This window comes from Dinoponera quadriceps, unplaced genomic scaffold (genome assembly GCF_001313825.1).
Source record: "Dinoponera quadriceps isolate SergipeBrazil2010 unplaced genomic scaffold, ASM131382v1 scaffold545, whole genome shotgun sequence".
Taxonomy (NCBI): Eukaryota; Metazoa; Arthropoda; class Insecta; order Hymenoptera; family Formicidae; genus Dinoponera; species Dinoponera quadriceps.
In genome coordinates, this window is record NW_014554681.1 from 82,618 (window position 1) to 98,520 (window position 15,903).

The 15,903-nt window shown below is 46.7% G+C and overlaps 1 protein-coding gene across 1 annotated transcript; it reads right to left on the bottom strand.

Annotated features, from left to right (window-relative positions):
• Positions 1-10,664: 10,664 nt before the first annotated feature.
• On the bottom strand, positions 10,665-15,688 carry LOC106740833. Its single transcript, XM_014612265.1, has 7 exons — positions 15,646-15,688; positions 14,940-15,281; positions 14,416-14,540; positions 13,764-13,988; positions 11,699-11,834; positions 11,179-11,308; positions 10,665-10,905 (listed from the first exon to the last, which is right to left on the bottom strand). The coding sequence occupies exons 1-7, from the start codon at positions 15,679-15,681 to the stop codon at positions 10,820-10,822; spliced, it is 1,080 nt and encodes a 359-aa protein (XP_014467751.1). The 5' UTR covers positions 15,682-15,688; the 3' UTR covers positions 10,665-10,819.
• Between the last annotated feature and the right edge of the window lie 215 nt (positions 15,689-15,903).

The following is a 15,903-nucleotide window of genomic DNA, read 5'->3' on the forward strand; positions in this document are numbered from 1 at the left end:
GCTCCAAATTGGTGTTGGAATCATTTTTATGGTAGACGTAAGTCTACCGGGGAGGGGGGGAAGGAATTGGAGGAAATTAAAAGCGCCGAGGACGTGAGAATCAAATCACGTATAACAATCGAGTAAGATTTTCCTCGATCCAAAGGAAGCGTCCCACTAATAATGGGACGCCGACGCCGGGTTAAAATCAGAGAGATGCGACGATGCGACGAGGAAAAAGGACCGGCGAAGGGAAAGGGACCGACGCTCTTTGAAAATTCCTTTCGGTGGCCGGCCGCGGCCGAAAGGGAGCGTCAACGGTGCAGATTGCGAATCGATACCGCTATTACAGGGTGCAATCTAGAATTACGTGGCGATGACTCGCGAATAAAGGCTCGCACGTCGTCGTCCTCCTCCTCGTCGGAATTACACGATGATGAGAGAGGCGAGCGCCGCGGCGAGGCGCGCACTCCGGTTGCGCCGGACTGTTTGCTAAGTAGTTGCCAGGGAGTATAGTACTTCGAAACAAGGAGACTTATGTCTGTCTTCGATCGGCTGTGTGCGCGGCTCGCGTTAGACGCGGCCGGCCGCGATGCCGCTTCTATACACGGCCGGGCCCATTTACAATTCAATTCATCCGCAATTACGATACGAGTGACCCGCCGATCTATGGAAATTGTGCTCACTCGCGGCTTCCCGCTTCCTCACTCTCTCTCTCTCTCTCTTTCTTCCTCCCTTCCCTTTCCGGAAAGGCGAAACTTCGCCGGGAACTTCGTCGGGATTTCGCAGTGCGGAACTTCCGAAGACGCTCCGGAGGACGGGATTGCGTTTAATTGCGTTACACAATCGCGGAGGAGGAAGAGGCGGGGGCGGGAGGTAATCACCGTTCGGAAAAATAAATCGGTACAGAGCTGCGCGAACTCGCCCGACTTGTTCTGTGTGCTCCGTGTGATTAACGAGTCCCGCGTCTCGCATCCCGATCGATAAGATCGAACTGCTTAGAACACACTTGACGCGCGACGGTGTCGAATGCAAAGGCGCGCGTAATCTGTGCCCGCTGAAATAGCGCAGGATGTCAACGGGCGAATCGGCGGGTGTGATTAGCGGAAGAGGTTCGCACGCGAATCTGTAGATTCCACGGAAGGTAGGGAGAGAGAGGGGGAGACTAAGAGGGAGAAAAACGGAGAAGAAAGGATCGATCGATCGCGCGATCGAGTATTCTCCGGGCACTCGTCGCGGCCTGATAAAATTTCGATAGGACGCGCCGACACATATTGCGAGTATCTCGATTTCGAGATGAGATAAGCCCGGCCGATAGAGAGAACGCGTATGTGCGCGCACGCCGGCCCTCGAATATTCCCCAGACGAAATCCATCGGAGTCAACGACAAAGTAAAATCGATATCGGCGTTACGCTGTGTATCCGGGCGGGACGGACGGACGGAGGCCGGCGCGAGCCGTGGTCGGAGCGGGAAAAGAAAAAGCGCGGATTAAAGCGCGAAGCGGATAAATTCGCGTGATTAAAGCGCCGCGCGGATTATATTCCGCGTGCCGCGGCAAAAATAAATATTCAAAGGGGGATGTGCGCGTAATATTCGCATCGAGAGAGAGAGAGAGAGAGCGCCGTTGCCGCTACCGTCGCCGCTGCCGGAGCACAGCCCCACCGCGGAACCGCGAGCCCTCTCCTTTTTCCCTTTTCTCGTTTTATTCAGCCGGATGCTTACCCTGGATCTTCATTTCCTTATCAACGCCGGCGACGTCGTTGATATTCGAATTCCGGGCGCCGAACGCCCCGCCGACTCGCGGCCGCCGCTCTGGGCGCGCGCGAATTCGCGCGGTCGCCACGGCTACCGCGCCGCACGCCTGTGGCTTGCAAAATCATTACCATATCGTGAATCTTATATATATATATTTATTTCTTATGATATATATTGTACATATAAATATACATGTGCTGATTTTATATTATAATATAATTATGACATCGTAATTATAATATGTATTTTATATGTCCACTTCATAGTACGATTCTTTTAAAATTTACGATTTAGCAGAGCGCAACTTGCGAACTACATCGTACACTGTACACGAAATTCAATTTTGTCACAATGTTCAACATTTCGATATCATCTACAATAACGATAATAATAACAGTAATAGTAATAAATGTTTATTCACTTATTATTTAATATTAATCTTGATTTATTCATAAAGGAATGGAAAAACCTTAGTTTACAATATTGGTTTATCGCAGATCGAAACAGACAGGATTAATAAATCATTACAACTTAATTCGTAAGTTACTATTCTCCTCGCAATTCTGTGAGTTACAAATTATATATATAAATACTCCACATACATACACACACACACACACACATACACTCTCTATGATTATATTATACTTTATGCTGCGCCTCTACGCATTGCGCTCCTCCTTGTTCCTTTCCCGTTTCACGGCCGGCTCGGAGCAACGGGGCCCACGCTTACGCCCGGGTTTCACGGCCCTGGGGGTAGTTTCTCCGATGACCGAGGTGGGGATTCCCGCTGACGAGGAGGGATGGAAACGGCGTGCGGAGGGCGAGAGCTGTGCGATGTAACGTCGATATCGCGCTCTATACGAGGCGTCGCGACGCCGAGTGGGGCGGCCGGCGGGGATAGGGGAAAGTTCCACATGGGTAAAATAATCGATAGCGCCGACCGATATGTATGTATAACCTATACACAGATGCGCGAGCGCGTGCGCGCGGGCGCGCGCGCGCAACCAACCCCTTTGCACGCTCCGGCTCTCCCGTCCGTGTGAACCGTTGGTGCGCTGTGTATGTCGTGTGTGTGTGTGTGTGTGTTATGTATGTATGTGCATCCAGCACACACAACACACACGCGAACTCGCGCGTGAGATCGATGAACAGCGCACGTTGGCGTTATGTGGGTTTCGACGACGACATCGACTTTCTCGCGTTCAATCGTTGCCATTGTTGCAACACACGACACGATGCTTCTCTCTCTCTCTCTCTCTCTCTCTCTTTCTCTCTCTCTCTCTCTCTTTCGCACTCTGGCGTGGAATTTAAATCGCCGCACAACGATACGTATTCGCGGGATAACGAATAAATATTTTGGCCGCGTTTGGGGCAAATAATGCGAATTGGTGTATCGGTGGAGGGAGGGGGGGGNAGCACGAAATATACACGCCGTGTATCTTCTATTTGCCGATCGCCGAGTTTTGTCTTCGCACGAATCGAGGCCGGGCTGAATCGCCGACATCCGCAGAAACGCATTCGCGAATGACGAGTCACGATTTCGAACACGCGATACGTGTATGTCTGAGTGCTGTGCGAGGGATGTGGTGAAATAAATGCACGCTCATGTGCATACGCTCGCGGGCGCACGAGTCCTCGTGGAAAATGCAGCACAGCCTGTGCAAAATGTACGAAGGCAGTACGAGTTAACATACAGGATGTCCCAGGGTGAGAACACTTAAATATCTTGAGGGCCTAAATACGGGGACTTTAAAAATGTCGAAAGATTGAAGAGAAATTTTCCTTCCAAACCAATTATTCCTCCTTCGGTACCATTCGAAAATTTTGCTCTAAACGTTTCTGTAAATATTTCTCATATCATTAAAAACAAAGAAGATATTTAGATGTTCTCATTATGTTGGGACACCATGTAGGCGCACATGCGCTCTAAAAACTTGATTCACGCCCGCCGTGGACTCGAGTCGACGTCGATTCGGAAATCGTGCCGATTTCGCGACGATTCTGGAAATTTTTCCGCCGTTTAATTCGATACTTATCTCGGCCGCGTATATCCTGAATTAATGCGCGCAATGTAGTGGGCGACGCTCAAAAAAAATTATCCGCCCGCAAGAGTGGCAACGTCGAAGAAACGTTATCGCAAGTGAAAGAGAGAGAGAGAGAGATAGAGAGAGAGAGAGTCAAACTAAATATAATTTACTCCAAATGCGAAGCGCGTTTCATAAATAATCGCCTGTTTTTTTCTTTAAGGGCGTGACCTACTTCGTCCGTTTTGCGATATTTTTACACACAACACTCTCCTCATGGTTTCTTCCCCGAGAGATGTCTGATAAATAAAATATCGCCGCGGAAGGGGCACGGATTTTCCGATAGTATATAAGATTGAAAGTGAGAATACCGGATAAACGTCCAAAACTTTCCGAGCGACGACATGATCGCTTCGTGAATGTCGCGTAAATATAGGTGTGTGTCTGCGCCCTATATTTAAATATGTGAATTGTGCTCAGCATAAATTCGATAAAACGCTTCAAGCTATTTCATTTCCGCGTTATTTCAATACAATGCCCTTTGATTTTTAATTTCGCTGAATCGGAGAATCAGTTTTTCTCTTTTCAATTCTTCCCTGTTTCTTTCCCCTCTAATCTTTCTTAAAGGGTAAACTATTTATTCCTTTTAAAGAGGAACATACACGCATTTGCCATAAATAAACAAATAAATAAATAAATAATAAAACAGATAAAAGTGACAGAAGCGATCGGGCGAAGTTTCGCGAGCGCGACTTTAAACGCGAGAAAAAGATCGATTAGCGAGCGGGGCGATACGGCAAAGTTCGATTCGCGCAAAAAGATTCGCGCGACGCGGCCGGGCGATTTTTGCGAATTAACGGAGTCTTGATGCGTTCTGCCGTTCTCGTCGTGCCGAATGCGATTAAATCGAAAGCGGCACCCGTCGCCTTGCCCGATAGCTCGCGATAAAACGCAACGACTCGCGTCGGCTGTTTCGCGAGTTAACGCGGATCTCCGAATTCGACGCCGCCGTCGCTGCGCAGCAGCCCCCCTCCCGGCCCCCGCCGAGCGAATGACGTTCCGCTTAACAATGTGACTAGCGGCTCTTTAGCAGCCGAGAACTCGGTAGAACACAGGTGCGTCCTGCCCGGCTTCCCTCGTCAAGAGAGCCGTACACTTTCTTTAGAAATCGATATCTATAATTATTTCATCACTCGCGCCGCGCGCCGCGCATAGTATTACGCTCGCATTATACGGGACTCCGCAAACTTGGCCGCGTGATCGAGAGAATGACTGCTAATGACGTATGAAAGTACGCGCGTGCTAAAGTTGTCGCGTAAATAAAAAAAATTTTTCGAAGAGAAGGAAGAAGGAATCTCTCCCCGGTACCATGTCGAATCGGGAGAATTGCACGCGCCGGAGCTTTCAGAGCCGTGTATCGAGAAAAGAAAAAGAAAAACCGACCATCAAAGATTCTTCAAGGATCCCCTTACACAAAAGGCTACAAATTATCAATTATTAATTTTTCTCCCCCTTTTCTTTTCTCTCGTATCGCTCGATTTGGAAGGATGCAACGCGCGATAATTTCGTGGCATTATCGCGGGATAAAGGCTGAATAAAACACGACGGCTGTCCCAGATTTGTCTTAAAAAGGGCCCATCAGCAGCGATGGAGAGAGAGAGACAAACAGAGATCGAATTATTCCCTATTAATATTCATAGTCATTTCGTGGATTCGCTTCTCTCCTTGGCCGATATTAGCTATCCGGCTGCTACAAACATTCGTACAGATCGTACGTCAGGTCGGACATGAAAGTGGAGATACGCTATTCCGCGTAATTAACACAAACGATACCGGGCGTGCTCGTTGGCGTAACTGGAGCAGCGTATATATATGTATATACGTAAGCCGTCGATACATCAGACGCGTCAAAGTTTCTCTCTCTCTCTCTCTCTATACTTTCTCCCTTTCTCTTCCTCCTTCTTTCCTTATCTCTCTCTCCCTCTCCCCCTTTCTCTCCCTCTCTCTTTAATTTTCTCTTTCTCTGTAATTTTCAAAACTCTTAATAATCTCTTTCGAGATTTGTGTAAGTGGAAATTCAATCGGCGGGAAAAAAAGAACGCAGAGAGAGAGAGAGAGAGAGAGAGAGATTCATTTCTTGATCGGCTATCGCCGATCGTGCACTTGGAACGATCAAAGGAAATCATCCACTTCGTATGATTCGCAAATGTTTGTTTATCTCTGTCGCTAATATGCGCTTGATGTGTGCGCGCGCGCGCACGAGTATAAATATCAGCTGACTCGCGTGCAATTAAATCCAAATAATGTTTCCTGGATAAAAAATCCCATCGGGGAGGAAGGAAGCTGGGGAGAGGGAGAGGTGAGGGAGAAGGGGAGATCCTCTCTTGAACGGGATTACATATTCTCGGTGATTGAAGAGAAATATTTGATCTCGCCGGGGGAAAACGGCCTTCATATTTGCTCTTGTTGCACGATGGAGGACCTCGCGCGGATTCGCATGATTTTTTAGAGCCGGCGCTTGTAATTAATTCCAAATTGACCTGCGCGAACGGGATTTGCATTTCGCATGGGACCGCCGTCGCGGCGGCGTCCCTGCGCCTCCCGATAAAAGAGAGATAGGAGAAGATAGATAGATAGTTCGATAAGGTGAGAGAGAAAGAGAGACTTCATTAATGATACGTAAGCGATCGATCGTCTCATTATTAATAAACTCTAAGTCTAAGCTAATTGTGTGTGCAAATCGGCGCGTTAACCTTTCACGTGCTCGTCTGCGTTCCCGACATCGACTCTCCGGAGGGCTCTCATTCACGACGGAGCAACTCCGAGTCCTGTCGCGACCGGCACCCTCCCCCCCCCCCTCCTGAAGAAGCGTATCTCGCCTGCGGCCGCGCATTTCGGGCAATTAATATGGCGTTCATAATTAATCGACTGGTCATTTAAATTAATATCATCTAATATTAATGTCGGTTAATATGATTACGATTAATTTCACATTATCGCTAAATATTAACAATAATTAATTAGCCCCCGCTCGGCTGTGTATCGGAGAGGGGGCAAGGGTGCAGTCAATAAAAATCTAACTCGCGCGAATCCGCCGATCTCGTCGACTTCCGACGTTGTTCGTGGGCGTCCTCCGCGAGAGCGACGGCGGACACGACGGTCCTCCTCACCGGTGTAACGGAGGAACGTACGTACGCATTTTCTTCGCGCGCTCGTCCCGATAAACCAACCCCTAACTCCGTTCTACATTTTCGCTCCGCTCGGCTTCTATATTTATCGCGCGACCATCTTCCCGTCCCTCCCTCCCTCCGGCCCTCCCGCTCAGCCAGTGTGTCCACAGCAGCTGAAACTCGGCCAGACACTTTTGTACGCGACCCTCGGTAAGAGAAAAGAGTAAAAAAAAGAAAATGGAATAAAAAAGGAATAAGAAGAGGAAGAGAGAGAGAGAGAGAGAGAGAGAGGAGAGAAAAAGAGAAAAATCACACAAACCACTCCGGTTCTGATTCCGGCGCTCGCTCTCGTCCAGGCTGAAGAAACAACGCGCTGCATGAAGCCCCACCGGGTCCACAGGACCCGTCCTGTGCCCCATGGCGATCTTCCTGCGGGACTCCGACGGAAAAGAACGGCCGGTCGACCCGGTCGTTTCATTGGGTTTTCCGACGTCGGTCGACCAGTGGCCAACATGTGATCGCATGAGTACGACTCGGTGGACGATAGGGGCCGACCTTCCGTCACTAAACTCTGACGAGTGAACAAGGCGGCAGGGTGGGGGGGGGGCGACGAAGGGGAGGTAAGGAAGCTCTTCGGGTCTCCTGTCCCCGTAATGGAGGCAGCCCCCACGGCGGGGCTCACCTGCCGCCAGGTGCGACTCCCGACGACTCGCCATCTGCATGAGGGGGGCCCGTGACGTACCGGGGGCCGTTTCCCTTTCGCTTTCCTGGTACGGCTACGTGCTAGCGCGTGATTAACGCACGCACACGTGTGCGTGTGGGCACCGTGAAATTCAGCACGCGACGGAGGATGTGCGTCACGGTGGATGGGCGAGCGAGCGTTCGACCCCGTCAAGTAGAAGACTCGACGCGGGCGACAGCGAGAAATAATGAGCGCGATTCGGTGACACAATAGCTCTTCGAGTCGCTAATGACTGATGGTATGATTAGAAGGCGAGGTGATTGGGGGGAGGGGAGCAAACGGGAGGTAGAGCGTGGGCGATCGAAAAAATCGATTTATTAGAAATTCGAAGGAATCGATTTCCTAAAAGTCGACCCAAAAATCGCGTACTGGGCATTTAAACATGTTTTCTTCTTATTTTATACATGGAAAATATTGCAGTAAAAATTGCCACGTAAATTTCGTAATGTTGGACCATACTGGAATTATAACTGGAATCGTGATGTATGTTGTAATCTTTAGTTTTTTTTTCGCTAGGAGAGACGTGTGCACGATTATATTTCCCAGCTATTCCTGTGCATCTATAATCGTGATTCCATTTCTGGAGCTGTTCTTTTCGCTACAAGTGAAACCTTGTCCGTCGAATTCTGTTGGGAATTATGGATCATCTGAAGCGGGTTTCATAATGGTAATGAAGGTGTTCCGAGTATAATCTCTTGCTTTTGCTCCTCCAGTTGATTTTCTCCACGTTCGACGGTGTTTTATCAACAATAATTAAATAGCGCGCATTTTACATGTCCCCCGCGATGTGCAATTTCCGTCGGCGATTTGCTACTCTACCACGTCCATTTGGATTTGCGTTTAGCTGCTGATCGATTACCTTTTGAATACTTTTCACAGAGAAAGCGAGCGAATAATTGAAACGTCGATGTATAGGATAGATAAATTATTGAATTAATGTGTCATAAAGATTATTCATTTGGCCACGCGACGTCCCGAGTCGAAATTTTGCTTCCGCATTAATAAATTTATACTTCAGAATTATTATTATTGTTCTTACTATTATTATTATTATTACTATTATATCTAACGTTCGATTATTTCAATGTTTTACCTGCATTTAGTTTCTTTCTTTTTTTTATTTTACTAAACAATGTATTAATTGTGTAATTTAACTGCAGATGAAACATAAACGCAATAAGCAAATATTAAATAATCTCACGAAGACTAATGAGAAAATTAATGGGGAAATATAATTAATAGATAGCAATTTTTGTATATCTCTTCATAGTCTCTTTATTATTTATCCTTTTCATTGGCGTCGGAGAGATATATGTATATGTATGACATATGTGCATCGATATGTTAAAAAATATATGATATATTACTGTCCGCATCCTGCTGTCCGTATCCTCCGTTCTGGCTTCCCGATTCAACATTCAGCTGCTGGCTGCACCGTCGTCGTCGCGTCCCGGACACTAGCCCATTTCATTGAATTAATTTCATTGATATTCGCATACATGCGATTCGATGTGAAAAAACACGCGTTAATTAATTAACGCGACTCTCTCGTGAAAGTCCAATCAAATATTTCAACCAGCCGATGAAACAGTTCTCGTAAAATGTAGTGTAACGCTCGGTTGCGGGGGAAAAAAATGCGTAGTGCGCGAAAATACCGAGACAATACGGGCAAGAAACGCAGGCTCACTCTTTTCCATCAATCGTCAACAGTCGTTGCCCGGTACCGAACGCCGAGCGATCGCACGATCAAAACAATCCGGACCTCACATGTAAACCCACCTTCGCGCGTGTTCATTCAGTTTCGAGCCGACGAGCGGCACGCACACCGCGGGTTACGTGTATCGATACACTCCCCCCTCCCCCCTCCGTGTCGCATGATAAAAATATTTCGTCGGCCTTTGAAATATTTGATTGAACGCTCGTCGGCATCGCGTTATTTAACACGTGTGTCTTCGATCGAATCGCGTCTACGCGAGTGTCAGTGTCAAGTGTCATGGCGGAGCCACACACCACAGGATGCTGGATCGTGAGACCAAGATGGAGGACGCAGGACGCCATGACGTGGGTAGAGATACATCATATATTTTTAAGGTATGTGTTAGACAGGATTTTTGATTAGACAGGAGGTTTTTGACGAACGCGCGAAATTACCGCAAGAGAGATACCCGAGTCGAAATTTGGGCCGGTATTCGTGGTCCGTCGTCATTTAACGAGCGATTATAACTTCATGAGTCTTCGATTATTCGTCGACTTGTACTTATTACATTATTTCACATGAGAAACGATGATTCAAGTAACTATTTAAAAAATTGTCAAGATTCTTGATAATTCACAGCTATGAATACCGATCTGCAAACATAATATAAATTTTGCAAGTTGTATTTTTCACGTCTAATAATTTTTGAACTGCGGACGCAATCTTGTTTCCATCCACCAACGGTTTTTTCCATTTCTGTTTGGTTTTGTTATCGTACGGAATCTACATTTAATTCTGTACTCGCAAACACACATACAACATTATTGGACGCATAATTGTTGTACTTACAGCTTCTGATCAGTTCTTTTCGTCAGAAGAAAAAAGAAAGAGAGATTATGAGAATGCAAACTTGTTGCTCTTTTTATTCATTTGCCTATCAATTTTTATTAAATTATTTAATATTTGCTCGTCTCACTGTCGGCAGCTGAATAAGTCCTATGAACAATACCATTTGACCGAATATAAGAATAAATATTAAATTTAGAATAAATATTGAGAAGGCAGATAGAATGTATATAAAAATCGAGTGTTAAACAATTCTCTTGAACGAGCGCTTCTTCGAGCTTCTTCAACACGCAGCAAACAGCAACGAGAGAGCGGCCCGTTGCAGTATCCAGGTAGGACAATAGAATTATACCTCGGGATTCTTCATGGATCCTTCAAGTTCGGCGGAATTTGCAGGGTTGATGTGGTAAGTCAAAATTTCGACTCGGGACGTGCGTTCCACTACGTTACGCGCTTTATTTCATTTGTACATTTACACACATACACACAAGGACTCTCGTTCGGCTTGTCGCGTGGATTACTTTGCGTTTACCATTGCTACAATGAACGAACGAACGGACTAACGAGTCACACAATTACACGAATACGTAAGCTGCAGCAGCTTCAGTCGTACTCGGCTCCAATGGTGATGCTCATATCTTCAGACACGATTTTCGTCTGGTGGTACCATCTATTCGTGTCCAGAACGACTGCAATAAGGGTACACGGCGTATATACGTGGAAAGAAAAAGGAAGGAAACAGAGATACGTCGAATTTGCGTCCGGAATTTCAAGTAAAACGCGGCCGGGGCGCCTGCCGAGAACGCGACAAACGTCGAACGTGACTCTCGAACGGCGGGCCGCGTTCGTTACTAAATACAAGATAGAAGAGAGAGAGAGAGAAAGAGGCAATCGATTTTATTTGCAATTAATTCGGTCGTTAGTCATCGAGCGTTTTTTTATGGAACGAACGGGCGACTCACTTATTTCGCCGGACTGCACTATCACTTCCAGCCTCTTGCACGTATAATGACACTCCCGCGGCGGCTCCAAAATCCACAATTTTTCACCCTTTATCTGCGCCTGCCAGGAGGGATGCTCCACGTCGTCCACCTCGAAAGATTTCATATTTTCCGCAATGCGTTATCACAACGACACAACGTGGCCGAAAAGGAAAGAAAAGAAAAGTCGCCCGTCGGCCCTCGGCGCGCGCCCGCGTTAATTACGATCGCGGAAATTACGGCAAGGCGAACGCGAAAGCGAGGTTAAATTAACAAATCAGTACTCTCGGTTCCCCCGGTTCGTCCGGTTTTTCACCTCGCGATTATTCACCGACGTTCGTTGGCCATTATCCATTGAAACGATCTCGACAGTAGTTTTCTCTTTCGGCGTGAAAAATCCCCGAAATCCGCGTCTGGTGGTGTCAAGTTAATTTCGACGATTTTCATTACCCGCTCGAACGGCACGCGCGCTTTTTTCGCGAGACTTACGAATTACACTTACGTGCATCGGGGCGCCGTATCCGTGGCTGCCCATGAAAATCCAATCCGTCTTCTCGCTCTCGGCGGTCACGGGGAGGAAGTACGGCCTCTGATAGTGCTGTCTCAGTATAGCGCCGATCTTGTCGTCGCAATTGCTCCTGTGAGACGATACAATATGGAAAAAAAAGAAAATGAAAAACGCACCTACCTGTTTCCAGCCTCTCAAATCAAGTAATATTTTTATCAGTTATATCAATAAGTTATAGTAATAAGTTGAGTGTATTTTAATAGCTCGTAGTACTCACTTGAACGCAGGAATATCTTAATTTATAAATAAACTACTGAATGTAAATGGTTATATAAAAGTTTAACTGGCAATTGTTTTAACATATATAAATAAATATCTATTTATAAGAAAGAAATATATTGTGTTTATGTAGTCAACTATATTTCTACTTCTAATAAATATTTACTAAGTAGCATAACCATTTCACTCGGATCAAGTAAATATTATTTGAACAGTAGCGCATTTTTTCCAGTGCAGATATTATAGATAATATACGTATAAAAGTGCCGGATTCAAGTAAATAATGACTCCAATATTAGCACATTTTTACTTAGGTTAAATAAATTTTACTCGGATCGAGTAGATATTTTACTTGAATAATTTATTTAGGTCAAATAAATATTACTTGACCCAAGTAAAAAGATTTGCTAAGGAACATTGGAGTAATTATGCACTTCAGTCTAGAACTTCTAGCACTTCTTTTTTGTTTAAGGAAATGTTGCCCGCGCGAAGTTTCTCACTTCGATCTTCCGTCTTATTTCCCCGTGATGCATTTCCTTCCTCCCGGGAGATCGCCGATCCCGCTACCGGAAGCGAGATGTGTCACCGGGCTATCGATCACAATTTTGAATCCGCGGCGCCGATCGTCCGTGCTGTGTATGACGCGCAAAAGTGCTTTTCCCCGTAAGCCTGTTAGCGGAACGAGCTGTACGCGCATGCCGGTGATTCGAGGAAGCATCGGAAGCCATGAAAATGCGCCTCGTGCTTAAGTTTCCAGTCGCGATTACCATAAAGTCCACGGTCGCCTCGCTCTTCTTTTTCGTCCCGATGAGCTCATCGAATTGATCGCGTGATAACAGGGCGATTTGCGAAATCCGCCGAGAGACGGTATCCCCGGGGCATGACGTCACCCGAGACCGAAATAAGTGGTCCTCCTCGGTAACGAGATTATCTCCTTTCCAGTTGACGTAACAATAGTCGCGATTTGAGCACGATTTTTCGAGCCAGCCTTGATTTTGGTTCTCGTAGGTTTCCTTTCTCTTCTATTTCTTTTACTTTTGTGTATTTTCACCACCTAAGTCCCGGTTATACTTATAGTATGTCTAACAAGAGTGTGACCGACATAATTTTTAAACTATTTATTATAAAAAAGTGAAAAAAATTACCTCTTTTCCTCTTGAAGGATCCAATCCTGACTTTTATTTTGAAATCACTTTTTTCGGCAGATGGTATTAACGCTTTTTGGTAAATTGAGACCATCTTCTTGGCATTCAAATTCTCCATGGGGTAGACCGAGGCGAATTGTATCACAAGGAGAATCGGATCAATATCAGCTTTAAGATAGTTTATCGTTAGTTTTTTAGTCTCAAACGAACCGTTTAACGTGCCAATTATCTCCGTGCGCTTCCTCTGAACTCATTTGAAAGAAAAAAACTAATGACAACTGTCTCCAAGTTTATATTTATCCGATTCACCTCGGTCCATCCCACACTCCGAAACTCGCTATAAAATACGTTGCTTTTAGTAAAAATTGGACAATGACTGGGTGACTCTTTGTATATTGCGTCGTAGAGGAAGAGCCCTTCAACCTGCTCTTTCAAAAGTTTCCGATGTAACGGTTTTCAAACAAAAGTTTGCCCGGTCACGCTCTTATCAGACGGACTGTATTTTTCCAATCAAGATAACTCCAATACTAATCTGAGGCGCGTAGGTGATAAACGGACCGATCCCTTAATTGAAAACGACGGTGAAGTAATAACGAGCTTTTTAACGGATTAAACGGCGAGCGGAAGTTGCTTACCATCCGACGTACCAGGGCTTCGTGCCCTTCTCCATCGTGGCTCGGCTGGTGCTCATGTCGAAGACGTCCTGCAGGCTCTGAAACTCCGTCTTGTACGGAAAGAACTGGCAGTTGGCGTTCTCGCCGTGATAGAGCGTCTTGAGAAACGAGAAGGAGAATACTTTGGGCGCGGTCCAGTTCACCATGGCGTCCATGATCACCACCGGCTTGCCGGAATACGCGTAGCTGATCGCAAATAAAGCGGCTCGTAATCGTGGAGGAGACGAATTCGCGAGTCGATCGCGTCGTGATGAAATTAATCGCACGATAACGAAATTAATTAAATCGCAGCAACTTAATTGTCACGAAAACATACGGGCACATATTTACAAGCATCGACCGCGCATGATTGACTCCTCGGGGGATCTGAGGCGTTCGTCGCGAACAAATTAATTAATTAATTACGTATTAACAACGGAGACGGTGACGAAATTTCGTGAGCGTTAACCGGGACGAATCCGCGCGTTGGAAAATGAATTTAATCACGCGCGAGCAAATTCGCGGGTTGTCATGCGAGGCCGACGATCGATTCTTCGAGGGCGGGCCGTCGCACGTAAATCAGCGACGTTAACGATACGCGGATAACTACTACTACTACTACGTTGCACAGTACCGTTGCTCGAAAATCGCTGGATCGATGGCGGCGAGCTTGTCAACCTGTTGAACGTCCTGGCAGATCGAGCAGTCTTCCGGCGGCCGGAAAACTTTTTGCGTAAACGAGGGCACCGTTATCAAGCACTGAAAAAGCGATCGACACCGTCACACCTGATCCGCCGGATCCCCCCCATTCATCGCTCATGGATTAATCTCCGTGGAAATTAATCTCTAATCCCGGACTTGCCTTTTCGCATTCCTCCGGTCTATCCGTTCTCGAGGAGATGTGTTAAAAAAAAATTTTCAGAAAGCGGAAGATACGAGGAAGCTCCGATGCGGAAATTAATTTCCGCCTCGTGATTCGGTTAGACAAAGAGAGCGATCCGCGATTTGTCATCCGCGATTAGGAGAAGAAGGGCAAGGGGGAAGAGCCGATTTGAAGTTTCCGGGACGAGAGAAGAATGCAATCCGCCCGAAATAGAGGCGCGAAGAGGTAAATCGGACGGTTGGAAGTCTCCCTCTCTCTCTCTCTCTCTCTCTCACCTTGGTGTGTCGATAGGTCTGCGCGCGATTCCGGGCGACCTGCACCGTCATCCACGTGGCGATCAGCAAGATCCACAGGTGCCTCGCGCGTAGCTTCATCCGCGTCGCTTTCAATCGGGAACGTGCGCGAAGCAGCCGCCACGCTCTAACGGGCAGGCCCAGCTCGTCGATTTTCCCCAATAACGACCGCAATTCCTTCTTCGCGAGGTCCACGGATTTTTTCGAGGATTCCACGGAGACCGCGTTGTCGCTCGCGCTCGCCATCGGGAAAATTTCCCCGAGTGCTCTTCGCTCCCGCGAAATTAACCCCGCGGGGAAGAAACTTCCTCTCAAGTTGTGTAGCTAAGCGCGACGGCGAGAAAGAAATTTCAGCGCGCGTCGAATCAATTTTAATTTACTTTCGCGTGTAACGGGAATTCAATTAATTTCTAATTAATCATTTAGAGTAATTATATATCACATTAATAATTTATTTGTGTTGTGTTAATGATAATTTAATTTTTTTGTCTGGCAAGTTTATAATAATTCGTGGAGTCTCTTTTGGAGGAAAATTCGGGAGGATTGAAAAACGCGATATCTCGCGGAATAAAACGAAATTGTCCCCTTGCGGAATCCGCGAGCGAATTAGGATTACGATTACTGCGGTTGGAGTGCGCAAGCACTGGTGCTCCTGATGGCCGGCGTGAAACTGCGAGAGGATCCTTACCTGCTGCTCCAGCGAGCCAAGGATCCCCTCTCGCATTCGCGCATGGGGGTGGAACGAGTGATTTGTTCACGCGGCTGTGAAACGAGAACCGAGCCGGGAACGAGCCACCGATTGGTTTCGATCGAATCTGTTTAAAGCGATACGAACCGTCGAGCGGGCTATTTCGCGAGCGTTTAAACCCGCTTTCTACCTTTCGTCCTCCGTGTTCGTGGAAAATCCCGGAGTCCACTCGAGATTCTCGAAATACGCGTCGAGAGA